This window comes from Equus caballus, chromosome 2 (genome assembly GCF_041296265.1).
Source record: "Equus caballus isolate H_3958 breed thoroughbred chromosome 2, TB-T2T, whole genome shotgun sequence".
Taxonomy (NCBI): Eukaryota; Metazoa; Chordata; class Mammalia; order Perissodactyla; family Equidae; genus Equus; species Equus caballus.
In genome coordinates, this window is record NC_091685.1 from 7,357,030 (window position 1) to 7,384,275 (window position 27,246).

At 38.5% G+C, this 27,246-nt stretch overlaps 1 protein-coding gene across 3 annotated transcripts in view; it reads left to right on the forward strand.

Annotated features, from left to right (window-relative positions):
* NRDC (nardilysin convertase) overlaps positions 1-27,246 on the forward strand; it is a 96,258-nt gene continuing 69,012 nt past the window's right edge. For 2 of the 3 annotated variants that reach the window (XR_011436353.1, XM_070259980.1), the window contains exon 1: positions 513-1,244. Coding sequence is in view for 2 of the 3 variants with exons in the window: in XM_070259980.1 (XP_070116081.1) it covers positions 904-1,244 (341 nt within the window). In the remaining variant the exon portion in view is untranslated. Of the gene's footprint in view, positions 1,245-27,246 lie in introns of all 3 variants that reach the window. The other variant, XM_001491279.5, reaches the window with a different exon arrangement.

Here is a 27,246-nt window from a genome sequence, read left to right on the forward strand (position 1 = left end):
AGTTGGCTGAGCTTAATGCTAACTGTGGACTCCAGTCTTGTGAGGGAGCTTAAAAGAATCTTTTCTCCTAGAAGAGTGAGCACATCTACACCGATCTTCTAAGCACTTTCTTAGGCCACGAGGGCGAATAGCACCAAAGTTTGGCAGGCGATAACGGGGAGAAGCACAACGGCTATTTCCAGCGCTCAGCTTAGCTCCCCTCCACTCCCCAGCAGTTTCCATCCGGCGGCCAAGAAAAATACTTCCGGTGTACTCCTTTTTTACGTGCTGAGTCACGCCTAAAGGCTCTGATCCCGGTCTGAGGGGCAGGATGCACAACATACGACACGCATGAGGAGAAAAACTTGGGAACTCATTTTCTCCACTCGCTTCTCAGTCTTCTCATCAGGGGAATATTTTTCTCTGAGCCGCGGAGCACTATTAACCGGCCTCCTCCACAACTAACTCGCCGCGTACGTCACAAACGCGGCGCGGTCGCTCAAGCTCCCTCCTCCCGTCGTCCTCCGCGCCACGGTCTCCGCCCCTTCTCCCTCGCCCCGCCCACCCTAGGTTTCGAAGAGCTCTCTGGGCGCTCTGAGAATCCGGCCGGGACTCTTTGGTTCCTTTTGTTGCTTGTTCCCATTGGTTGCTTACGTCCGCGTGACTGCTTTCCTGCCTCTTGATTGGCTAGAGTCAGTAGCGTCATTGGAGGCCGGGAGGGCGGGGGGATGAGGGAAGTTGGCGTGGGGGAGACCGGATTGGGGGAGGGGTTCAGGCCTGTCCTTCCCCGCGGCTGCGGCAGCGCCACCGCCCGCTCCGGCCGCCACCGCCTCTGGGACGCGGAGGAGGTGGAGCGGCTGGAGGAGTAGCGGGAGGAGGTGGGCCCTGGGGAGCGGCATGCCCATCGCTCCGGCTTGGTGGTGAATGCTGGGGAGAGTCACGGTTGCTGCAGTCTGTGCCGCCGGGAGGAAGTTGTGTGAGGCCGGGCGAGAGCTCGGGGCACTGTGGAGAATTGAAGCACGGGGTCCGCGCGAAGACTCGGCTGCTGCCAGACCCTTTTCTAATCTGATCATGCCTGGAAGGAACAAGGCGAAATCTACCTGCAGCTGCCCTGACCTGCAGCCCGGTGGGCAGGATCTGGGCGAGAGCGGCCGCGTTGCCCGACTAGGAGCCGATGAATCAGAGGAGGAGGGCCGGAGGGTGTCTATCAATAATGCCGGAGACCCTGAGATCGTCAAGTCTCCCAGCGACCCCAAGCAGTACCGGTGAGGGAGGAGGCTTGGACCGGGGAGGAGAGCAGGGTGCGGGCCTCTCTGTGGCTGCGTCCATCGCTTCTTGTCTCCGTGTCTCCCGAAGGAGCAACAGGGGCACGCTTCCCACCCCAAATGCTTCCTTGGATGGAGGTGGCAAGGGCAATTAGTGGCTTCCATCCGGTGTCAGCTGGACAAGTGGGAAATCTTGGGTTCCGCAAGGAATCTGGATGTCAGAATGGGAAAGGCTGATCGAGTAATTTTGACATTCGCTCAAAACAAGAATGGAGGTTTCTCGGAGGAAGGCAGGTTGGATGGTGAGGGAGTCTTGGTATTATATTATGAGGAAAGGTTGAAAGAGATGGGGATTTCGGAGAGAATATATAAGGGGCGTATTGTCCCCATCCACAAATATTTTAGGTGCCCTTAGTTGAAAGAGGTAGAACGAATGGGTGGAAGTTACTGGAGGGTGATGTGGCTTCAGTAAAAGAGTTTCGGCATCAGAGTTGGCTTAAGATGAAGTGGCTTGTTTCCATGGGTTGTTCCTCATCACTAGAATGGTTGGGTGACCTCTTCCAGGAATATTTGAGAGAGAACTTGGGTCTCAGTTGGGTGTGTCATAGAAGACTTGTGAGGTTTCTTCTAATGGTGAAATTCTCTACTTTTGGTTTGTGCGGGACTCCTCTGAACATCTCTAATAACTGGTGGCTCCGTCCCCCTGATATTTCCTTCAGAGGTAGCTTATTTCATAGAATGTCAGGACTATGATGTATTTTAAAAAGAGATCATATTGTCCTACGACTTCATTTTACCAGTCGAGGAAATTAAGATCCAGAAAGTTTACTTCTTTCTCAGACTTACGTAGGTAAATAATTAGCAGAGCTGGTAGGATAACCCTGTCCATCTGACACCAAATCCAGTGCACCATTTACTGATATTTATAAAATTCTTACTCATATTGAATTGAAAGCTGAAGGATTCGAGGTCCCAATTTGTTCTAAGCCCCTGCATTGTTAGAGCGGGAAAGAACCTTAGAATCTTTTCTACTCCTCACTACTCCAGTTGACAGATGACTGAAACTGAGGTCTAGAAAGAAGTGATTTAGCCCTAAGTTTAAGACTGGCCTAATTTCTTCTTTCACTCCAGGTCTAGAGATTGACAGTACCCAACTCTTTGTACTATTTCCCCAGGCTTACAGGCTCAAGAGATCTTTATGGATGGGCTAAGTTTTCTCTTTTTCTGTCAAAGATGTGATTGTGGGGCCAGCCTGTGGCCGAGTGGTTACCTTCGTGCACTCTGCTTAGGCAGCCCTGGGTTCACGGGTTGGGATCCTGGGTGCAGACCTGCGCACTGCTTATGGAGCCATACTGTGGCGGCATCCCACATAGAGGAACTAGAATGCCCTGCAACTAGGATATACAACTATGTCACTGGGGCTTTGGGGAGAAAAAAAAAAAAGAGGGAGATTGGCAACAGGTGTTAGCTCAGGGCCAATTTTCTTCACCAAAAAAAAAAAGAAAGAAAGAAAGATGTGATTGTATTATAACATGTAAATGAGCAAGTTGAAACCTTGATAATAGGTGCTTAAGTTTTGCCTCCCAGATTAAATGTTCAATAACAGTTTCAGTTTTTTCCTGCCTATATAAAGTTACATAGTAACAACTAATGTTTATAGAATATACACTGTGTGTCAGATACTTTTCTAACTGCTTTAGATGTAGTGTTTCACTTAATGACCTCATTTTCGGCAAATTCATTGGACAAGTACTTATTACGTTCTACTGTGTGCCAGGCAGTGAGCTATCTTAAGTCATTTCTGAAACTTGGTTAAATATAACTTAATATTTTATTCTGTGTGCTGGGCATACAAAGATGATTAAGACAGTTCCTGCCTTCAGGGAGCTTCCAATGTAGTAGAGGGATACAGATGCATAAAAAAGGTAAAATTAGGGCACTGAAGTTTCATAGAAGCCGTAATGGAAGTATATGCTAGTTATATTGGGGAATAAAGTAAGGAATGGTGAACTCCACCTGGGGAGAAAGTTAGGAAAGACTGCCAAGAGGAGGTAGTGCTTAAGAGATATTCTTTGAATACGATGTTGCAATTCTGTCTTTATGTTGTCTTTGTCAAATCATTGTCCTTAGTGTCTCAGTTTTCTTATTTTAAAATGAAGGGGATTGGGGCCGTCCCGGTGGCGCAGCAGTTAAGTTCGCATGTTCCACTTTGGCGGCCCAGGGTTCGCCGGTTTGGATCCCAGGCGCAGACATGGCACCACTTGGCACGCCATGCTGAGGTAGGCATCCCACATATAAAGTAGAGGAAGATGGGCATGGGTGTTAGCTCAGGGCCAGTCTTCCTCAGCAAAAAGAGGAGGATTGGCAGCAGTTAGCTCAGGGCTAATCTTCCTCAAAAAAATAAAAATAAAAGAGGATTGATTAGAACAGCATTGTTTTCCAATAATTTCATCTCCTTTCAAAAGAGTAGGTCCCCTTTTATCTGTCTTATATTCTGAAGTTTCAATAAGGCCCTTAAAGAAAAGATTTTCGTACTTTAAAGTAATGGTGGAAAACATCAATATTAGATGATTTTTTTTTTCTTCTCCCCAAAGCCCTCCAGTACATTAGTTGTATATTCTAGTTGTAGGTCCTTCTGGCTCTGCTGTGTGGGACACTGCCTCAGCACAGCTTGATGAGTGGTGCTAGGTCTGTGCCCAGGATCTGAGTGGGTGAAACCCTGGGCTCCCAAAGTGGAGTGCGTGAACTTAACCACTCGGTCATGGGGCCAGCCCCCTAGGTGATTTTTAAAGACTTATCCAACCTAAAGTTAAATTCTGTGAATTTTTGTAACCAGAAACAGACATGAGGCACCTGCAGCCTAGAGAGCTGAATTATCCTTCCAGGACCCACTCAGATGGTATCTCTGTGGAGCCTTTCCAGGCAGACCCAATCCCCCTTTTCACTGTACTTCAGTAGGACTTTGTACATGGTCCATTATAGTATATATCTATCATATTATAATTATATGTCTTTTGAATGTGTGAGTAAGCTCCACAGATGGACCTGACTGAAGGAATGTTATGGTGAAATAATGCCTGGAAAGATTTCTTTACCAGTCTGCATGTATTAAGTAATGGCCTGTGAAGTTTTACTTCTTTATATGTGTAATTTGTATTCAGCTTTTTTGAAATGTTAAGCATATCTCTAGGACATCTATTCTGCTTTTTTTAGGGATCTGTATAAATGATTGATATGTACTGATTTCCTTTTCTTCTGGAAGGATTAAGGGACTTCAGGTTGGGAAGTATTGTTCAGATCTTTATTGATGTAAAGTAGAAATTCTAGATGGACAGGATTAATGGTAGTGTAGTCTAAAAAGTAAATTATTTTAATAATGAAGAGCACTTAGGAAGTTTGGATTGACTTAAATAAGTATAAAACACTTTCCATGTCTACCTGGTTTGTAAAAAGACCTGTAGTTCTATGGGGGTTGGGGAGGGGAGCAGAACATATGAAGAGGCATGTAGGCTTCTGAACGGTGAACACTTTTAATTTAAATTTTGGTCAGGCTGTTAGAAGTGAGGAGATGGTTATCCTAGTAAATTCCCAATATACTGTAGAAAATAATAGATATGTGCTGAATAAGGTACAGGTTATTTCTGAACACTTGTTACATAGTTTACTATTGTGCACTGATGAATAGAAGGAGGTTCACAATCCAAGGGAGCAGGACAGCTGCATTGAGAGCACTACATCTGCTGGATTCCCAAAGAGGAGTGGAGTGACTCAACTTCTGAGCAGAAGCTTTAGGCACATCTCAGATATCAGAAGAATATACACCAGAGAACATTTTCTTTTGTATTGGATGAGAAGAACATGGGTTTATCTGTTGAATTTTATAACTGAAACCTCTGGACTAGTAATGGTTTTTTTCAGTGTATGAGGCAACAATTGCATTTGTAGTATATATACACATTAATGATAAGACCATAGAATGTTAGAGCTACAAAAAAAATCATGTACTTACATGTGTATAAGTGCTAGGAGCTTGGCACCATCCAGTTCCTTCATCAGATACCTGAATCCAAAACTCGATTTCGATTGCACCCTCTTAATCTTGTAAAGTGGAGGCAGGCTAGGTCTTACTGTGTGAGACTCAAGCTCATTTAACAAATAAGTGCTTGTATGGTTGAAATACATTAAATATACTGAATACTAATATGACTTTTATAAACATATCTTTGTTAGCATTTGTTAGACTGATTTCCACAGTGTGCGCTGATGGGCTGGTATGACTAGGAAGAACATTCTTAACTAAAATGTGTCTTTTGGAAATAGGATTTAGCATTGAAAAGATCTCTCTTGGGGCTGGCCCGGTGGCGTAGTGGTTAAGTGCGCACGTTCTGCTTCAGCGGCACGGGGTTCACTGGTTTGGATGCCAGGTGTGGACATGGCACCGCTTGGCAAGCCATGCTGTGGTAGGTGTCCCACATATAAAGTAGAGGAAGGTGGGCACGGATGTTAGCTCAGGGCCAGTCTTCCTCAGCAAAAAGAGGAGGATTGGTAGCAGTTAGCTCAGGGCTAATCTTTCTCAAAAAAAAAAAAAAAAATATATATATATATAAAATTATATAAAAAAAAAAAATCTCTGTTTTTGAAGAACTGAGCAATGGTAAGAGCTCTTTTGCCTTCAAAGAATTCTAGTCCATCTAGACTCCTGGTAGAGTCAGGGAGCAGATACTGAAGCAGAAATACCTGAAACGTAATAGATGCTAGAATGTGTAAAATATGGCGTTTTTTGTCATTTGTCTGTCTAGTTTCCCATCTCTAGTTAGTGACCTTGAACACATTAACATATCTCTGTAAGGCAAAAGACATAGAAGAAGAGAAACTCATAAACCATTGAAATTGAAAAAGAGCAGTTAGGAAGCAGGAGAAAAACTAGATGTTAGTGGCTTTTTTTTTTTTTTGTAAAGAAGACTCAGTGGAGGAGAGTGCTTTAAGCAAGGAATGATCATTGTTAGATTATACTGAGAAATCGTAATATAAGAACTGAAAAGAGTCTTTTGGAGAGCCAAGAAATTATTCATCCCTGGTGAAAGCAGTTTAAAAGGAATGCCAGGGAAGCAGAAGCGAGATTGCAGTGAGTTAAGGAGTGATAAAAGCAAGAAGTTTTAGATAGTGAGGTAGACATTTTTAAAGAAGCTTGGTTTTAGAGGGGAGAGGAGGTTTTAGGATAAAGCAGTATATGGGATCAAGGGAGAGTTTTTTCAATTTAGGAGAGACATGAGCAGTTTCATTGCCTGAGGAAAAAAGAATAGTAGAGAGGGAAAGATTGAAGATAGGAGATACTAGATGGAACAGTATCCTTAGATGGTAGTGAGGTGACAGGATCAAGAATATTCACGAAGTGGGGCCAGCCCCGTGGCCGAGTGGTTAAGTTTGCGTGCTCCGCTTTGGTGGCCCGGAGTTTTCCCGGTTGGGATCTTGGGTGTGGACATGGCACTGCTCATCAGGCCATGCTGAGGCGGCGTCCCACAGAGCACAACCAGAGGCACTCACAACTAGAATATACAACTATGTACTGGGGGGCTTTGGGGAGAAGAAGAAGATTGGCAACAGATGTTAGGTCAGGTGGCAATCTTTAAAAAAAAAAAATTCACGAAGGGATTGATTTTAGAAGAAAGAGAAAATCACTGAAAATGGAGGAAAGTGTAATGAACAGTGTGGATGCAGGCAGTGAGATTTTGAGTGTTCTTGCTTTATAGAGTTTTGTCCTGTAAGGTAGGCATTGAGCTTACTTAAGTAGTCCTTTAAGGAGTGGTAGGGGTAGTGCAGATCCTCCTTGACCTACAGTGGGGTCATATCCTGATAAACCCATCATAAGTTGAAAATATCGTCAGTCAAAAATGCCTTTAATTTTCAACCAAGCATCGTAGCTTAGCCTCGCTTACCTTAAATGTGCTCAGAAAACTTATATTAGCCCACAGTTGGGCAAAATCATCTAACACAAAGCCCATTTTATAATAAAGTATTGAATATCTCATGTAATTAAATGGTCATATGGATACAGAATGGTTGTAAGTGTATCAGTTGTTTACCCTCGTGATCACATGGCTGACTGGGAGCTGTGGCTCACCGCTGCTGCCCAGCATCACAACAGAGTATCGTACGGCATATCACTAGCCCAGGAAAAGATCAAAATTCAAAGTATGGTTTCTACTGAATGCGTACCACTTTTGCACCATCATAAAGTCAAAAACTCCTAAGTCGAACGATTGTTAAATTGGGGACCGTCTGTAGTGGGAAACCTAGGGGAAGCCTTTAGTGGTGAAGGTTTGGAATAGCTAATGTAGACAATGGGTGAAGTATACTTGGGAAATGCTAAGAGAGAGGTTTGGGGTTCTTGAGCATGAAAATGACATAAGTAAAGCAGTGTTTTAAGAAGATGAATCTGAACGTAGTAGCTTAGATCCATAGGCTGTGGCAAGACTTCAGGAGGAAATTATAATTGTGTATTGAATGGTGTGCACTGATAAGTATGTACTAGTCTTTCTCTAATTGATCGTTCCCCTCTTCAGTTTTCTTTTTGCTTTCCCCTTATTAACTCAATTTAACCAGTGTTAGCTAGGCTAAAACCCATGAGTATGGAGATGATATATGTCTTGTTCACTCGTTGCCCAGGACACAGTAGGTTCTCAGTATTTGTAGAATGTATAAATGCATGAGTGCCTATATGCCAGGCATTTTCATGGAACTCTGAGGGATATTCTGCCAGAAATTTTCTACGTCAAATTTGTATCCTGGCCAGTTTTAAAAAAATAATTACTTGATTTTCAGAGAAAACAAGAATGAATAGGCAGTCTACAGAAGAAAAAATGTGAATTATACAAATAGTAATGTATACCGTGATATTGTAGTATATTTAATTCACGTAGAAGCCTATGGTACTTGGCACATAGTAAGCACTCAAATGTTAGCAATTTGTTTTAATATGTTCACAGTTATTAACTTATATTTGCAGCACCATTTGTAATAGCAAAAAATTAACAACAAACTTTATTGTCCATTATACAGTTCTACATGAAAATAATATATAGCTGTAGAAAAAGAGAGATGGTTTTGTATATTGATATGGAAAGATGTCCTATGATTTATCATTGAATGAAAAGAGCCAGTTGCAAATCAAAATATATTGTACAATTCCATTTTTAAAAGGAAAAAACCCCAACAAAAAACAACACCTTCCATTATATATTTACCTAAAATATCATCTTTTTACATTTAGATATGTATAGAAATGATTAGGAATGATATTCAGCAAGATTATTTCTCTAGGGAAAGGAAGGAGAGATTTGACTTGTATTATTTACTTTTTAGTAATTAAAAAAGATCAGTCAATAAATAAAAATATTATATGGTCATTGTAGGAAATTTAGATAACAAGAAGAAAATTTTTTAAATCCCCACTGTCGTTCCACCTGGCATTAACCACTTATAACATTTTTTGTAATCTTCAGTCCTTTTTGCTATGCATTTATAATTTATATATTTTAAAAATGGTATAATGCCATATTTAACAGTCATGAACATTTTCTTACTGTTTTACAATATGTTTTGTCTACCTTGAAGTCCATTATGTAGATATACTACAACTTAATCAGTATCGTTTTATAGGATATTTAGATTGTCAGATTTTCTTTACCTAAAAAGCCTGTTTATTCCCAACTGAATCCTTTGAGTGTGGACCCAATCATAATGGGTTTGGTAGATATATAGGATAACCTCTGGTAATCTGGTCTGTTTCTAGGATATTCTCTAATTGGGAGACCTGGCAGACAAGAACATGTTCTTTTCTGAGACTTCCACTCTGACACAGGTCTCATATTCATACTGTTTCCCAGAATGAAGTCAGTCATTAGGCCTATCCACCTGGCAGGAGATTTAGTAGATTATTAGCCCTTTCTAGTGTTTTTTTGAGGGGGAGGGGCACTCAGTTACATGGCTGGACCAGGATTACACTGTTTTTAGAAGGGTTGGAAGTAGATTGTAGTTTGGAAAGTTCACTTGATCCTCTGGAGAGGTGATTAGAGAGATAATACATTTTTAATACCATTACCACCAATAATTAATCTTCCTACTTCTAATAGCTGGTATTTGTTGAGTGCTCGCTATGTACTAAGTACTGTTCTAAGGCATTTACATAGATTATCTCATTTAATCTTTTTTTTAAATTAGCACCTGAGCTAACAACTGTTGCCAATCTTCTTTTTTTTTTTTCCTGCTTTTTTCTCCCCAAATCCCCCCAGCACATAGTTGTGTATTTTTAGTTGTAGGTCCTTCTAGTTGTGGCACATGGGACACTGCCTCACTGTGGCCTGATGAGTGATGCCATGTCCATGCCCAGGATCCGAACCAGCGAAACCCTGGGCTGAGGGAAGCGGAGCGCGAGAACTTAACCACTCAGCCACGTGGCTGGCCCCTCATTTAATCTTTACAGTAACCCTATTAGTGCTCTTTACGTGATAGCCTAAAATGCTGTTCTATGAAAACACATTTACTGAGCAGATACTCAGCACTAATTAGAGTGTAAATGGATTGTGTTCTTTCATTTGGTTCCTTCTAAGCAAACTTCTTCCCATGGCAGATAAGGTCCTAGGCCCTCCATTTTTCATTTCTTTTTTTTTTTGAGGAAGATCAGCCCTGAGCTAACCACCGCCAATCCTCCTCTTTTTGCTGAGGAAGACTGGCCCTGAGCTAACATTCATGCCCATCTTCCTCTACTTTATATGTGGGATGCCTACCACAGCATGGCTTTTTGCCAAGCGGTGCCGTGTCCACACCGGGATCCGAACTGGCAAACCTGGGCCGCCGAGAAGTGGAACGTGCGAACTTAACCACTGCACCACCAGGCTGGCCCCCATTTTTCATTTCTTAACTTTCTAGCTTCATCTTGTGTTGTGCTATTTTCTCCTTTTCTTGGCACGTGCTGTATTCTTTGGTTATGTTTGCCTTGTGAATTCAAGCCTTACCTCCTCAGTGAATCCTTTCTACTCTCTTCCTTCAATCTTCCCCTCCCACATGTGAGTTATTTACAGTCTTGTGTACCCCTGTAGCAGTTTTTCAAGCTGTTCCATATTTTTCTAAGTTCAGTTTGTCTTTCCCCTCTATTATGCTGAAGTTTTTGTAGGGAGGGACTTAGTCTCTTTGAGTCTTTGCACGCCTTCTCTTCTGTTACTAATAAATCAACTGTCTATACTCCTAAGACCCGTCTCTCCACTTGTGCACCACATCTCATCCCCTCTTTATTGATCTCATCAATCAGTTATTCCAGCAGTGGTTCCTCTTCCATTCTTTATCAATTTCCCCACTTTACCGGGTCGTTCCCGTAAGCATACAAATATGCTGCCATTGTTCCTATTTTCAGGGGAAAAACATTTCTTTACTCCACATTGCCTCTGAGCTGTGCCCTTCCAGCTACTCAAGTTTCTTGGTTTCCTTTATAGCGAAGCTTGTTAAAAGAGTTGTCTGTGCATGCAATCTGCAGTTCATTTATTCTCATTATTTCTTGAGCTCAGAGTGGGTTTTTGCCACTACTGCTGTACCAAAATAGCTATTTTCAAGATCACCAATAACCTTTACAATGGGTCAGTTCTCAAGTTCTTATCTTACTCGACCTTTCAGTATCATATGACACAGTTGATCATTCTTTGCTTCTTGAAATGTTTTTTTACGGTTGGCTTCTGGGTCAGTATTGTTTGGTTCTTTTTCTGCTTCATTCTCAGGTTCCTCCTTGTCTCCTTGACCTGTGAATTTTGGAGTGCCTAGGGCCCAGTCCTGGGACCTCTTCTCTTTCCTGTCTACCTTTGCTCCTTTTGTTATCTCATCCAATCTCATGGCTTTAAATAGCACCCTGGATAAAGTAACAATTTTACTCAGGTTCCCCACCCCTATACTCTTTCTTACTCTTATGTTCCTTCATAGCACTTTTTGCCGTTTCCTGTACTGTTTATTTGTTCGTGAGAGCAAGGACTTTGTTTTGTTCACTGCTGTATCCCGAGTGCCTAGAATAGTGCCCGTCTCATGTCTTCCTTCCATCTCTGACTGCTTCATCCTTTTCTCCTCTGGCTTGATTGTTATATAAGGATATGTTTTTCAGACTTTCAAAAATAATTTTGTTTCTTTTGTTTCAGATCAAAAAGAAATTTTTAAGACATAAAATTATACAGATACAGTTGAAGCTCTTTGATACTGCCCTTCCCATCTCATTTCCTACACTCTTTTTCCAGTCTTAACCACTATCTGAATTTGGTATATATACCATTCTTATGTATATTTTATACTTTTTATTAAATACACATTTATCTGTAAACAGTATATATTATTGTTTTGGCATGTTTTAAGACGTTACATAAATGGAAATTATATCACATTGGATGTCTCAGTACCTGCTTTTTGGGGAGGGTGGGTGGTTTAACATTGCTTTTGAGATTTGTCCATGCTATCGAGTATAGTATTAGTTATTTGTGTTAAATGCTATTTAATATCTTGTATGACTACATCATAATTATCTATTTTCCTATTACTGGTCACTTAGATTATTCCCAGTTTTTCTGTTATATTTGTTTTATGATTGCCACAATTATCTTTTCTCTGATTGTTGGGCATTTGTTTCCAGTGCTTCAGTGACCGTTTTGTGCATGACTCCTTGTACACACATTTGAGGGTTTTTCTATGTATCTGTAAACATATGCATATAAGTAGATACCTATAAGTGAAATGACTCATTTTTAATTTTACTAGATGTTGCCAAAGTACTCTTCTAATTGGTTGTACTATTTTACATTTATGCCAATAAAGCATTAAAGTTCTCGCTTCTGTACATTCCTTCCAACTCTTGATATTGTTAGATTTTTAAAAAAATTATTGAGAATCTGATCTGTGGGAAATATTTTCCCTTAAAAAAATCTTTTTTGGAGGCTGGCCCAGTGGTGTAGTGGTTAAGTTTGCACGCTCCACTTCCATGGCCCGGGGTTCAGGGGTTCAGATCCTAGGCGTGGACCTACACACCACTCATCAAGGTTTGCTGTGGAGGCCTCCCACACACAAAATAGAGGAAGGTTGCCACAGATGTTAGCTCAGGGTGAATCTTCCTTAAGCAAAAAGAGGAAGATTGGCAACAGGTGTTGGCTCAGGGCCAATCTTCCTCACCCCCAAAAAAGAGTCTTTTTTATTTGTGTTTTCCATTATACTAATAAGATCAAGCATTGTTTCATGTTTCCTGGCCATTGGATTGCTCCTTTTCTGAACTGCCCATTTTTCTATTGGGTTCTTTTCCCTTTTTAAACTGACTTGTAAGAATTCTTTACCTACTTTGAGTACTAATCCTTTGTTGGTTATATGGGTTGCAAGTATAATCTATAAGTCTCTATAGCTAATCTTTACCCTTTGTTTATAAAGTGTTAAAGTTTAATCAGATTTATTCATTTTTTAATTTATGGCTTGTGTTTTTTTCATCTTAAACTTATTTTCTTCTGAAAGTTTTTACAGTTTTGCTTGCTTTTTACATTTGGGTTAAGATCTAATTTTATTGCCATTTAAAAAAATATGGACAGCTAGAGGCCAGCCCTGTGGCCTAGTGATTAAGTTCGCATGCTCTGCCTTGGCACCCTGAGGTTTGTAGGTTTGGATCCCGGTGCAGACCTACACGGTGCTCATCAAGTCATGCTGTGGCAGTGTCCCACATACAAAGTAGAGGAAGATTGGCATAAATGTTAGCTCAGGGCCAATCTTCCTCACAAAGAAAAAAGGAAAGAAAGAAAAGAAAAATGGTCAACTAGTTGTCCAAGCATACCTTTTGAAAAGTCCCAGAGGTTGCCAAAGGTTTTCTGTAAAGGGCTAGATAATAAATATTTTAGGCTTTGTCAGTCAAGAGGCAAAATTAAAGAAATTATGTAGGTACTTCCATGACAAGAAAGAAAACAAATTTCTAGAAATTTTAATGTTTTTTTAATTAAGTTCAAAATATAATAATAGTACTTTTTTTGGTAATACAGTTCTGCCAGTGAGAAGAGTGAAATTTTCTTTATTGGGATAACATTTTGCTTTTTGGGGATTCAAAGTTATTGTAAATGTCATCAAAGTTGATTGTAAATGTTCATCTATTAATACTGATTTTTAATGAGATTTTAGATATTTCATCTTTGAAAATGTGTTTTCAAACTGACAGAGACTCCCAAATACTGATATCAGTCCATGAGAATATGATTTTAATTGAGCATATTTGTTGCTTGGAATGTACTTACAGAATTTTATTAGATTCTTTTCTGATATTTTTGCCTTTTAGCATGTCAATATATTATAGATTAATCACTTCTTGATTGAAAATTTAGGTGGAAGCTCCTCAATTGCACAGGTAAAAGGACTTTGAAATAAGGCCATTTCCTTTGTGCTTGCACTAAGGTCTGCAAAACACTGCTGGAACAGTAGTGTTTGCTTAGAAGAGTATCTGCTGCAAATTTGTGTGGGAATGGAGATATGGCTTCTTGTTTTAACTTTTGACAGCACAGGAAATGTGTAAAGCAGCTTGCCATTACTTGTGATTCTGATAACATTAGTTGTTGAAATGACTTTACCGTAAGATAAGTTTTGCATGTAAGTGTTGTTTTGTCATTTTGCCTTGAATTCATTAAGAGACATTTTCAAGTCTGCAGCAAAAGCTAATTTCCAAAGCCATTTGGTGTTTGATAATAGTGGCTGGAGGCTGTTCTTCAGAAAAATTTCAGTCTTAGCCTGAGCTCAAAAAAATGCAATAAAACGTTCCCATTGCTAAGGCATGAAACAGTAAGCCTCTGCAGTAAAGGCAATTCAAGATAGTCAGCTTCTGTTTCTGACAAAAATTCACACAACTGAAGACTGTAAAGTCTACCAGAGCAAATGACACTACTGGTTCACTGATGCATGGTGGATTCAAATGTTTTCTGCAAAGTACTGCTGATGAGTAAGACAGTGACTAATCATAGGCTTTGAAATACCTCACAAAAGGTAAATTTGTCCAACTAAACCTTTTTTCTGCTCCGTACATATTTTTACCAACATTAATGGTAACATTATATTCTGTTTCATGCTGTATTGTATCGATGTTTTCTCAACCTCTTAGGAAATATTCTTGTCTGTAGTTCTTCTATGCAGAATATCCATAGAGGCTAATTACTCAGTCTCTTCAAACTTGGCACTGACTCCTTGCATAAACAGCAACTGAGCAGGGCCAGCCCAGTGCCATAGGGGTTAAGTTGCATGCTTTGCTTTGCTTGCCCAGGGTTTGCTGGTTTGGATCCTGGGCGCAGACCTACACACCACTCATCAAGCCATGCTGTGGTGGCATCCCACATACAAAATAGAGGAAGATTGGCACAGATGTTAGCAACAATCTTCCTCAAGCAAAAAGAGGAAGATTGGCAATAGATGTTGGCTCAGGGCCAATCTTCCACACCAAAACAAAACAAAATAAAACAAAACAACTGAGCAGTATTGGTAACATCTGTTGATACATCAGGAGCCAAAAGTCTGGAAATCATTTGCCTTGTTTTTAACTGATTATCAATATTGTTACTAATGCCCTCAACTCTTTGAGCTGTTTGGTTCTCACCAAAAGGCTAATAGTCTTAACAAGTATATTTTCTCTGGATAAATTTCTTCAACTGCTACAAACACAATCTAACTCACCATTGGTAAATAGATTTCCTTGCTTGGCTAACAAATGAGCCACTCAGAAACTTACTTTGCTTTCAGTCTCATTTTCATTTTTAATTTTCGTGAAGAAATTCTACTGTAATGAGATATTTTGTTTTAAATTTTCTAATTTTTCTGAATGTTGCTTTCCTGTGAGTTGAGATTATTGTGATGAGTGCTTAGTCTGGTAATAATGTTTTATTCATTTAGCACAGCTAGAATATTACATAATTAGCATAGTACTTTGCTATTTAAGTTGGTAACAAAAAGACTAAAAGTGTGACATTTGAATTCCACTTTTCACTTCTTTCCTTATTTGGACATATGAATATGCACTGCTGTTTAAAAAAATACAGTACAGTGATACATGTGGCACTTGAAATGCTGTTGAATTATAAGTGCCTCACTGCAGTTTTTAGGGCGTCGAGCAGCAGTGCACAGCTGTGAAAATGCCACGTATGGTCTCTGTCACAGCTACTCAGCTCTGACTTTGTAACTCAAAAGCAGCCATGGACAATACGTATATGAATGAACGTGGCTGTGTTCCAATAAAACTTTGTTTATGGACCCTGAAATTTGAATTTCAGATAATTTCATATATCATGAAATATTATTCTTTCATTGGGTTTTTTCCAACCATTTAAAAAAAAGTAAAAACCATTCTTAGTTTGAAGACCATAAGCTATAGTTCACTGATTCTTATTTATCTTTTTTCCTGTAGTGCCAACTCTGTCATATGTTAGGTTTATATATATATATGGATCTTTATTTCAGGGATCTTTATATTCCATTTTGTTGCTTTCTTATTTCATTATATCACGGCCTAAAAATTCATATTTACTTGTAGAGAGAGTTTGTCAAAGAATCTTTATGTATGTACCCTAAAAAAAATTGATTTCTTACAGTTTCCATTTATTTTACTTGATACAAATCTTAATCTAGTTATGTTGCTAAAATAAATAATTTCTTTATTAATTTTTCATTAACTAGGTTTTTTCTGATAATGAAATTTAGATCTAACTCTGCAATTCTCCCTATTTTAAAATACGTCCCAATTTTTTTGATAAACCAGTATTCAGTGTCAAACTGTTGTTCATACTGAAACACGTAGTCTACTACAATTACGTTTTCTTTCTTAAACAATTTTGTTTTCTCTAGAGTTAAAATTACCTTATTTTTTTTGGTGAGGAAGATTTGCCCTGAGCTAACATCTGTTGCCAATCTTCCTCTTTTTTTTTTTTGCTTGAGAAAGATTTGCCCTGAGCTAACATCTGTGCCATTCTTCCTCTATTTTGTACACGGGTTGCTGCCTCAGCATGGCTGATGAGCGGTGTAACAGTACACGCCTGGGATCTGAACCTGCGAACCTGGGCCACTGAAGGGGAGCATGCTGAATTTAACCACTATGCAATCGGGCCAGCCTCAAATTGCTGTTTTGTTTTTTTGAGGAAGATTAGCCATGAGCTAACATCCACTGCCAATCCTCCTCTTTTAGCTGAGGAAGATTGGCCCTGAGCTAACATCTGTGCCCATCTTCCTCTATTTTATACGTAGGATGCCTGCCACAGCATGGCTTGATAAGCAGTGTGTAGGTTCACACCTGGGGTCTGAACCAGCGAACCCCAGGCCACCAAAGCAGAGCACGAAGACTTATCTGCTACACCACTGGGCAGGCCCCAAATTCCATTTTTTAAAACAGCTTTATTGAGATGTAATTGACATACCATGCAATTCACCCATTTAAAGTGTACAACTCAGTAGCTTTTAGTATATTTACAGAGTTGTGCATCCATCACCACAATTTTAGAACGTTTTCATTACCTCAGAAAGGAACCCCACCCCCCTTACTTGTTAGCCTCCTCAGTACCCCATCCTCACATTCCTAGGCAAATACTAATTTACTTTCTGTCTCTCTAGATTTACCTTTTCTGGGCATTTCATATAAATGGAATCATATAATATGTCATCTTTTGTGATTGGCTACTTTCACTTAGCATGCTGTTTTTAAGATTCATCCGTGTTGTAGTATGTATCAGTACTTCATTTCTTTTATTGCTGAGTAATATTCTATTGTATAGATATACCACATTTTATTTATCCATTCAACAATTGATGGACACCTTTTGGCTTTTATGAATAATACTGCTATGAACATTTATGTACAAGTTTTTGTGTGGACATATGTTTTCATTTATTTGAGGTATATAATAAATAGGCGTAGAATTGCTGGATCCTATGGAAACTCTGTTTAACCATTTGAGGATCTGTCAGACTGTTTTCCAAAGTGGATGTACCGTTTTACATCCCCTCCAGTAGTTTACGAGAATTCCAATTTCTCTTCATCCTCATCCGCGTTTGTTACCGTCTGTCTTTGATTATAGCCATGCTGGTAGATGGAAAGTGGCATCTCGTTATGATTTGCATTTCCCTGATGGCTGATGATGTTGAACGTCTTTTCACATGCTTATTGGTCGTCTTCTTATCTTATAATAAGATAAGAATATATCTTTGGAGAAATGTCTATTAAAATCTTTTGCCCATCTTTGTTATTTTTTTGATTGAGTAGTAATAGTTCTGTGTATATTCTAGATAAAAGTCTCATTAAGTAAATGATTTGCAAAATTTTTTTTCTTGATAATATGTGTTGAAGCACAGAAGTTTTTCATTTTGGTGATATCTAGTTTATTTTTTCTTTGATTGCTTGTGCTTTTGGTGTCATATCTAAGAGGCCTTGTTATTATTTTTGTTTAATACTCTTCATGATCTAACATGAATTTTACCCTAGTTCTCTACCAGAGCTTTAAAACGTCTCTAACTAGTGTCAAACACATTAAGTAATCTATCAACCCAACTACTGTATCTTCATTCCTCAGACAGTCTAGAATGTATGTTCTTCAGTTCCAGGAAATTTTCTTGAATTTTCTTTTCTAGTCCTTCCCCTCTGTTTTCTTTTTTCTTTTGAAACTACTATATAGTGTGGGGAACACTGGTTCAGTTTGGAGGAACTTTACTTTGGTAATGTTCTTAGCTGCTTTCTCTTTTATTCCTCTTCACTAGAGAAGTGACTTACTTACCTGATTAGTGAGAGCAGTGGAATGCCCTGGGGCATGCTCAGTTTAACCTCTTCATCTCTTGGTTCCAGCTTGCAACAACCAAATTTTGGCATATTCTTGGCCAGTGCAGTAAATTGAGTGCAGGACAGGCTCTACCTTTTGAGGGGAAATAGTTCTGTTCTGGTGGATAACTTCAATTCACAGAGTATTAGCAGGCCATTTCCAAACCACACTTAAGCCATGTTCTTCAATTTAGCTTTTTATCAGAGATAAAAGCTGAGATTTTGCTCTCCATTTGTCTGTTCCCTGCGTCTTTCTTCTGTTTGATTCTGAAACCAAGTGGTGAAAAGAGGTGCCTCTTTAATTGTTGTAAACTATACATAACAAAATTTACCATTTTGACCATTTTTAAGTGTATAATTCAGTGGTATTAATATTCACATTGTTGTGCAACCATCACCACCATCCATCTCCAGAACTTTTTCATCTTCTCAAACTGAAACTGTGCACCCATTAAATAATAACTCCTCATTTCCTTCTCCCCACAGCCCTTGGCAACTACCATTCTACTTTATATCTATGAATTTGACTACTCTAGATACCTCATAAAAGTGGAATCATACAATATTTATCCTTTCGTGTCTGGCTTATTTCCTTTAGCATAGTATCTTCAATATTCATCCATGTTGTAGCATGTGTCAGAATTTCCTTCCTTTTTAAAGCTAAATAATGTTCCATTTTATGTAAATATCACATTTTGTTCATTCATTCATTGATAGCCATTGGGGTTTCCACCTTTTAGCTATTGTAAATAATGCTGCTATGAACATTGGTTTACAAATCCTGTTCAAGTCCCTGCTTTAAATTCATTTGGGTATATAGCCAGAAGTGGAGTTGCTAATCATTCAAGTTCTGCCAGTGTATTAGTACTATTGTGTAATAATCCACCTCAAAATCTAAGTGGCTCAAAGCAACAGTGATTTATTATTTCTTACAATTCTATGGGATGGCTGGGCAATTTTTTTGCTTCTCTTACCTGGGTTCACCTCTGTGGCTACATTCATTTGGTGGGTTGGCTGGAGCTAGAGGGGCTAAGATGGCTTCAATCACATGTCTAGGGCCTTGGTGGGGATGACAAGAATGTGGGTCTTCTCTCTGCACATAATCTCTTTTTATTCACCGTCTAGTTTGAATCTGTTTACATGACAGCTGAGTTCCAAGAGAATGAAGGCAGAAGCTAGCTGCAAGACATCTTGAGGCCTAGGCTCCAAGACTCACACATCAATCTCACAAGTATAGGGCAGAGTTTACAAAGCTAGCCCAGATTCAAGGGATGGGGAGAAATAGACTCCAATTCTTGTAGGGAAGATTGACAGGGTCACATTGGGGGCCCTTATTAAAATGATCAGTCATACCTCATAACCTAACAACTGGTGCAGGAGCTTTGAGAAATGAGGAAGGACTGCCGTTTGAGGAGCAAAATGGGATTTTGGTGGGTCCTAAATGAGGTGGTTTGGTATTATGTTTTAACAAGTAGGCATGTGGATATTTTGAGGTTGGTTTAATTTGCAGGAACTAAATTTTACCATGCAGTGAGTTTTTTGTCCTTTTTTTCTTTTTCTTTTTTAAAACATTCGTATGGTCAGCTTTAACGCAGCTTGGGTGAGAAGGCTTTCGCTGACTTAGACAGGCTGTATCAGCTTTACCATATGGGCTGTTTTAACTTCAGAGTTGCACCTGGCCTAGAATTATAGGCAAAGCTAAACAAGTATTTGATAGTTTTAATACTTTGATGGGCATAACAATATTTAATGCTTTTATTGCCTTCTTAAGCCAGGTCTGCAATTTTAAACTGCAAAGATGTCTCAAGTTCCAAATGTGCTGTAGAGTAATTAATGACTAAGGCTCTTGCCTTAAATTGTTAATTTCAGGTCTAGGCAGAGTGCTAAATCTTTTTAGGTTAAAAGAGGATACTTGGGGGGCTGGCTTTGTAATTGTGTAACTTGTCACAACCCCCTCACCCTCACCATGTGGTCTCAAGTATTTTTGGACTTAAATACATGAGCTATTGACTGTGGTAATTTTAGTGACTGAAAGTGGCTTCTTCACAAAAAGTTGATTTATTTTATTAAGGAACAAATAAAAATGAGTGGGTAGATACTTTATTATAAAGAGAATAATATATATTCTTGGACATAGTTTGAAAAATCTACTTCAGTCTTTATTGTCAGTAGAGGAGTAGGGGGAGAATGAAGGCAAATTAAGGAAGACAGGTTGAACAAGCTAGAAGAAGAGAGGTTTTCTTAGAGGAAGATTGACATCTTAGAAGAGCCCCACCTCTTCAAAAAATTTTGTACACACGCACACATTGAAATATTTGAGACCACATGGTTGGGGAGAGGTAATGAAAAGTTATGTAATTACAAAGCTCCCCCCGCCCCCTTGACCTAAAATGATTTAGTGCTATCTATCCAGGCCTAGAAATGGCAATTTAACACTGGAACCTGAGTCACTAGTTGTCTTCTCTATATATGTGAAAATGAGGTCTCAAAGGCTATATAGTATGCTATGGTATGGCTGTAGGATAATTTATTTGCATATTCTCCTATCTTTGGACATTTGGGTAATTTCCAGTTTTTCTCTATCATAAACGTTGCAGCAGTGAACTTTGTTGACATATCTTTGTGCATGTGTGTGAATATTCCCATAAGATACCTAGAAATGAAATTACTGGGTTAAAAGATATGCAGAATTTACATTTTAAGAAAATAGATATGACCATAGTCCCCTACAGAAATACTATACCAATTGAAATTCATAAGCAGTGTGTGAGAATACCCTGTCCCCTTGTCAGTAGTCGATAGCAATACTTTTTATTTATTTAGTAATTTGCTGGATGAAAAATATTTCAGGGTTTTAATTTGATTATCTTTGATCTCTAGTGAGCTCTGGCATCATTTCATTTATTGGAGATCTTGTATTTCTTCTTGAAATGTTTGTATATCTTTTTTTTTGTTTTTTTGAGGAAGATTAGCCCTGAGCTAACTGCTGCCAATCTTCCCCTTTTTTTTGCTGAGGAAGACTGGCCCTGACCTAACATCCATGCCCATCTTCCTCTACTTTATGTATGGAACACCTACCGCAGCATGGCTTTTACCAAGTGGTGCCATGTCCGCACCCGGGATCCGAACAGGAGAACCCCGTGCCGCCGAGAAGCAGAACGTGTGAACTTAACTGCTGTGCCACCAGGCCGGCCCCTGTATATCTTTTTAAACCTATTTTTATTAGTTTTTGTTTGCTCTTACTGATTTGAAGGAGCTCACGTATTCTTAATATTTTCTCTCAGTATGCAATTTGGTCTTTGATTTTGCTTATGACTTGTTTTTGAAAAGTTTTAAATTAGAATATAGTGAAATCTTTCCATTTTTTTCCTTTAGGAGCTTTTGGGTTTTGTGTCTTGTTTAGCACAAATTTTCTTCACTCCAATATTATTACAAGATTTTTCTCTTAAATACTTTTAAAACATTTTTTCCTTTTAGCTCTATAATCTCTCTGGAATTTTTGTGTGTTGAATGTAAGATAGAGATGGCTATCTTTTCTCCCTAAATGAATTGCCTATTGTTTCAGCATCATTTATTGACTCATGATAAACAGTATTGCAACAGTATTATACAGACTGCTCTGTTTCTGTAACCTGTTCTCTTTCATTGATCTGTGAGTGTTCCTGTAGCAGTATACTGTTTAATTTCAATTCCTTTAATAGACCATATTTTTATAATTGGTAGGGCAGTTCCCCTTCATTGTTTTCCCTTTTCAAAATGTTCTTGGCATTTTTGTGTTTCTCGTCTATATAAATTTTAGAATCAGTATGTTAAGTTCTACAGAAAAATCTTGTTGGGATTTTTTATGGGAATTGCCTTGAATTTGTAGATTAGTTTGGAGGGATAATTTGTATGCTAGCAGTATTGGGTGTTCCCACCTAACACTGTGGTATGACTAGTTAGGTCTTGTATTTTCTCCTGTGAAGTTTTCTAGTTTTCCTTATGTTGGCTGTGTTGAGTAGTTGTGAAAAGAATGGGTTCTAGTGCTGTGTTACTTGGGTTCAGTCCTGCTAAATAAGCTTGGGCAAATAAAACCTTTTTTGTGCTTTCAGTTTCCTCATCTGTAAAATGGGAATAATAACTCATTAGGGTTATTGTGAGGATTAAATGCGTTAAGAGGTGTAAGTTAATACTTTTGAAATGTGACCTATTGTTGTTAGGTATATATTTATATATTTTATAGTTTCTGTTACTAGGTATATATTTAGATATTTTATAGTTTCTGTTGCTTTTGTGAATGGGATCTTCTTTTAAATCTCATTTTAATTTGAGATATAGGAAAGTTCTTGATTTTTGCTCATGGTTCTTGATTTGGATACTTTGTTGAACTCTATTTGGAACTAATAGTTGTGTTTTTTGATTCTCTTGCATTCTCTAGGTAATGATATATTTTGCAATGAATTGTTTTAGCTTTCAATATCTTTGCCTTGTAATTCTTATTTATTTATTTATATATTGGATCTTTGTTCACTGACTAGGACTTCCAATACAGTGTTGAATAGAAGTGATGATAAAGAGCATTTTGTCCATTACTGTCTTTAGATATCTGGATTTGTTGTTGATTTTTTATGAGAGTTAACCCTCTATAAAGCTAAATTTGTTCAAGAGTGAGTTTTGGATTTTAATTAAATTATTTTTATTATACAAATAATAAATGAATATTTTTTTATACAAAAGATTGGAAAAGTTTAGACATTATAGAGTAAAGCATGAAAGTTCTTCTTTGCATCCTGTTCTACTTTTATTCCTCTCCTCAGATATATATATATTACTGTTTGTATCCTTTTAGTTCTTTTCTTATACCTTTGTATACATTTAATGTGTGAGTGTACACATGATTGATTGATTGATTTTTATAAAACTAGGTGTTGGATTTTATCTGATATTTTGTTTCATTTGGCAGATATTAAGTACCTATCATATATTAGGTGTTAGGCATTCTTTTGTTCATTCAGGCATTAACATTCTTTTGTTCATTCAACAAATGTTTCTTAAATGGTTCCTAAGTGCAAAGCGATGTCTTAGGTGCTGGGGATATGGCTGTGAAGAAAAAGGAAAGCCCTGCCCTCAGAGCTAACTTTTTAAGAATGCAGACAGAAAATTTGAAGAAAAAAAAAAAAAAAAGCCAACTAATGATAAATGGTGTGAAAAAAGTTACAGCAGGATAAAAGCGGATAGAGATTGAGTCAGGTGCTAATTTGGACAGTGTGATCAGAGAAGGCATTTCTGAAAAGGGGACATTTCAACAAAGAGTTGAAAGAGACAGAGTAGCCATGCAAATACTGTATCTAGGGCAAGGGCCGTAGAACCTAGGGAATAGTAAGCACAAAGGCCCTGGTGTAGGAGCCTGTTTGGAATGTTCGAGAAACAGCAGTAAAGTCATTTGGTCAGAGCAAAGAGCGTAATGGAAGAGTTGTTGGGAAAGAAGGTTGGAGAAGCGATGGGGGGCCAGATTATGTGGAGCCTTGTAGGCCCTGGTAAGGATTTTGGATTTTATTCCAAGTATGATAGGAAGCCATGTATAGTTTTGAAAAGGGAAATGGCCTTGTATTAGTTTGTTAGGGCTGCCATAACAACAAAACACAGGCAGAGTCACTTAAACAATAGGAACTTATTTTCTTACAATTCTGGAGGCTAAAGTCAAAGATCTGGGTATCAGTAGGTTTGGTTTCTTCTGAGGCCTCTATCTTTGGCTTGCAGATGGCCACTTTCTTGCTGTGTCCTCACATGGTCTTTCATCTATGTGTACACATGTCCAGTGTGTGTGTGTCCAAATTTCCTCATAAGGACACCAGTCAGATTGGATTAGAGCCCAACATAATGGCCTCCTTTTAACTTAATCACCTCTTTAAAGGCCTCATTTCTAAATAGAGTCACATTCTGGGGCGTTAGAGGTTAGAACTTCAGCATGTGACTTCTGGGAGAACGCACCTGATCTGCTTTCTTCGGGCTGCTGAGGATAGACTGGAGGTATGTGTGTGGGGTGGGAGTGAGGGGTAAGCTGGGGTATTGAGGGAGAATGGACAGGGGGAGACCCGTTAGAAGGAGACTAGAGATAGTGACAGCATGGACTAAGGCAGTAGCTGTGGAGGCGATGAGAAGTTATCGGATTAGTGATTTATTTTGAAAGTAGAGTCCCTTTAGTTTTTTTTTTTCTCCTTTCTATTTTTGAGAATTTTAAGCTAGTAAAAATATGTACTTTACAAAAGCTGAGCAGAGTCCTCTTTACCCTCTTTTTTAAACCTGCCTTTATGTCTGCCTCTCTAAGATTCTCTGTCGCTAAGATTCATCCTAGAATTAATTTCTGGACAGATTGTTTACATTCTTAGAAAACAGCTCTTCCATTTTAATATGTTCTACTGCTGTTTGGTTAATTATTTGGCATGGAGGAGTATGGCCTGACTGGCCTCATTATTACTGAATTAGGTTTTTAAATTATTGTTTAAGAAACTTCTAGGATGGTAGTATTTGATATATACAAAAGAAAACATGCGATTTTTATGTGAGTGGTAGATAAACCGAAAATATGGATAACGTTATCACTCAGCTTAAAAACTACAATCTACTTGTCTTCCCCATGCTCTCTCTCATTCTTCCATGTTGTCCACCCCCACTACAACAACTATTCTGAGTTTTGTGTTTATCATTCCTTTGTTTAAAAAGTTTCATCACATATATACGTATATCTGAACAATATACTGTTTACTTTTGCTTGTTTTTTGGCTTTATATAAATAGTTTTCATATGGTATGTAGTCCTCTATTTGCTTTTTTCGCTCATTATTATGTTTTTAAGATTCACCACTGTTGTAGCTTTTTATTGGATTATGTGTTTCCCTGTTTTACAGTATTCCATTATGTGAAAAAACAAATTCGATTGTGTGAACATACCACAGCTTTTCCATTCTGCTGGCGGTAGACATTTGGATTGTTTCCAGTTCAGTTAATAATTGAGCTTCTTGTGCTGAGGCTGTCCCCACTCTTTTCATTTATTGATCTGGACCTTAGCTTTCTCCAGGCTTTCTTGGGAAGAACTAATATCTTATTACATATATTTAGGCCTGTGGTTCTCTTTTCCTTTTTCTCCACTAATCTGATTAAATTTGCATATTATCTTCTAATAATTTCTAAAAACTTCTGATCTGCTAACAGTGGCCTTTTCTATTTTCTAAGTCTGTCATGATTTTATTCTCAAACAAACCAAAACAAAAAGTAACCACAATATTGTTTTCTGTTATTTAAGTGTGATTTTTGATATGGAAATGAGATAAATTTATGTGTTGAGTCTTCCTTCTTGAGCAAGAGGCTTCCTTCCTTGTCTTTCTTTCCATGTCATTTCCCAGTTTCTGCTAGGCTCTTTTTTTTTTATTGAATAAATTTGACATGTAAAATTGGATAAGTTTAAGGTGTACGGCATGTTACTTTGATACATTTATATATTGTAATATGATTGCCAATGTAGTGATATTTATCACATTACATAATTATAGTACAATATTGTCTGTATTTATTATACTGTGCATTAGATCTCTGTGGCTTATTTACTACTCATTTTGAGTTCATACCCATAAACACCTTCACTCTTATTCCCCCCATACCCACCAGCATCCCCTGGTTAACCACCAATTTTACTCTCTTGTCTTTTACAGGTTTCACTTTGTTTAGATTCCATATAAAAGCGACATATAATACTTGTCTTTCTCCGACTTATCTTGCTTAGCATAATGTTTCAAGGTCTATCCATGTTGTTGCAAATGGATAGATGTCCTTCTTTCTCATATCTGAATAATATTCCATTGTATATATGTACCACATCTTTTTTATGCATTCATCCATGGATGAGCATTTGAGTTGTTTCCATATCTTGGCTATTGTGAATAATGCTGCGATAAACATGGGAGTGCGTATATCTCATTGAAATACTGTTTTCATTTCCTTTGGATATATACCCAGAAGAGGAATTACTGGATTCTATGGTAGATCTATTTTTAATTTTTTGAGGAACCTCCATATTGTTTTCCATAGTGGTTGGACCAATTTACATTCCCACCAATGATATATAAGGATTACCTTTTTACCACATCCTTGCCAAGCACCTGTTGTCTCTTGTCTTCTTGTTGATAGCCATTCTAAAATGTGTGGAGTGATATCTCTTTGTGATTTTGATTTGCATTTCCCTGATAATTAGTGATGTTGAGCATCTTTTCATGTGTTTGTTGGCCATTTTGATGTCTTCCTTGGGAAAAAAGTCTATTTAGTTTTTCTGCCCATTTCTTTTTTTAAAGATTGGCACCTGAGCTAACAACTGTCGCCAATCTTCTTTTTTTCTTCTTCTGCTCCCCAAAACCCCCCAGGACTTAGTTGTGTATTCTAGTTGTGAGTGCCTCTGGTTGTGCTATGTGGGACACTGCCTCTGCGTGGCTTGATGAACGGTGTCATATCTGTGCCCAGGGTCCCAATCTGTGAAACCCTGGGCCGCCTAAGCAGAGCACGCAAACTTAACCACTCAGCCACCAGCTGGCCCCTGTGCCCATTTTTTAATTGGATTATTTGGTTCTTGGGTTTTTTTTGTTAGTCTTTTTTTTTTTTTTTTGGCTGAGGAAGATTCACCCTGGGCTAAAGCTAACACCTGTTGCCAATCTTCCTCTTTTTCATGTGAGCCACTGCCACAGCATGGCCACTGCCAGACAAGTGGTGTGGTTCTGCGCCCAGGAACTGAACCTGGGCCGCTGAAGCAGAGTACACCAAACTTTAACCCCTAGGCCGTCAGGGCTAATCCAGGTTCTTGTTATTAAGTCTACTGAGTTCTTTATATATGTTGGATAGTAACCCCTTATCTGATAAATGGTTTGTAACAATTTTCTCCTGTTCCGTAGCTTGCTTTTTCATTTTGTTGTTTCTTTTGCTGTGCAGAAGCTTTTGAGTTTGATGAGTCCCATTTGTTGATTTTTCCTTTTGTTGTTTGTACTTTTGGTGTCATGTTAAAAAAATCACTGCCAAGACCAACATCAATGAGTTTTGTCCCTACATTTTCTTCTAGGAGTTTTATGGTATCAGGTCTTAAGTTTAAGTCTTGATCCATTTCAAGTTAATTTCTCTAAGTGGTGAGATAGGGGTCCAATTTAATTGTTCTGCA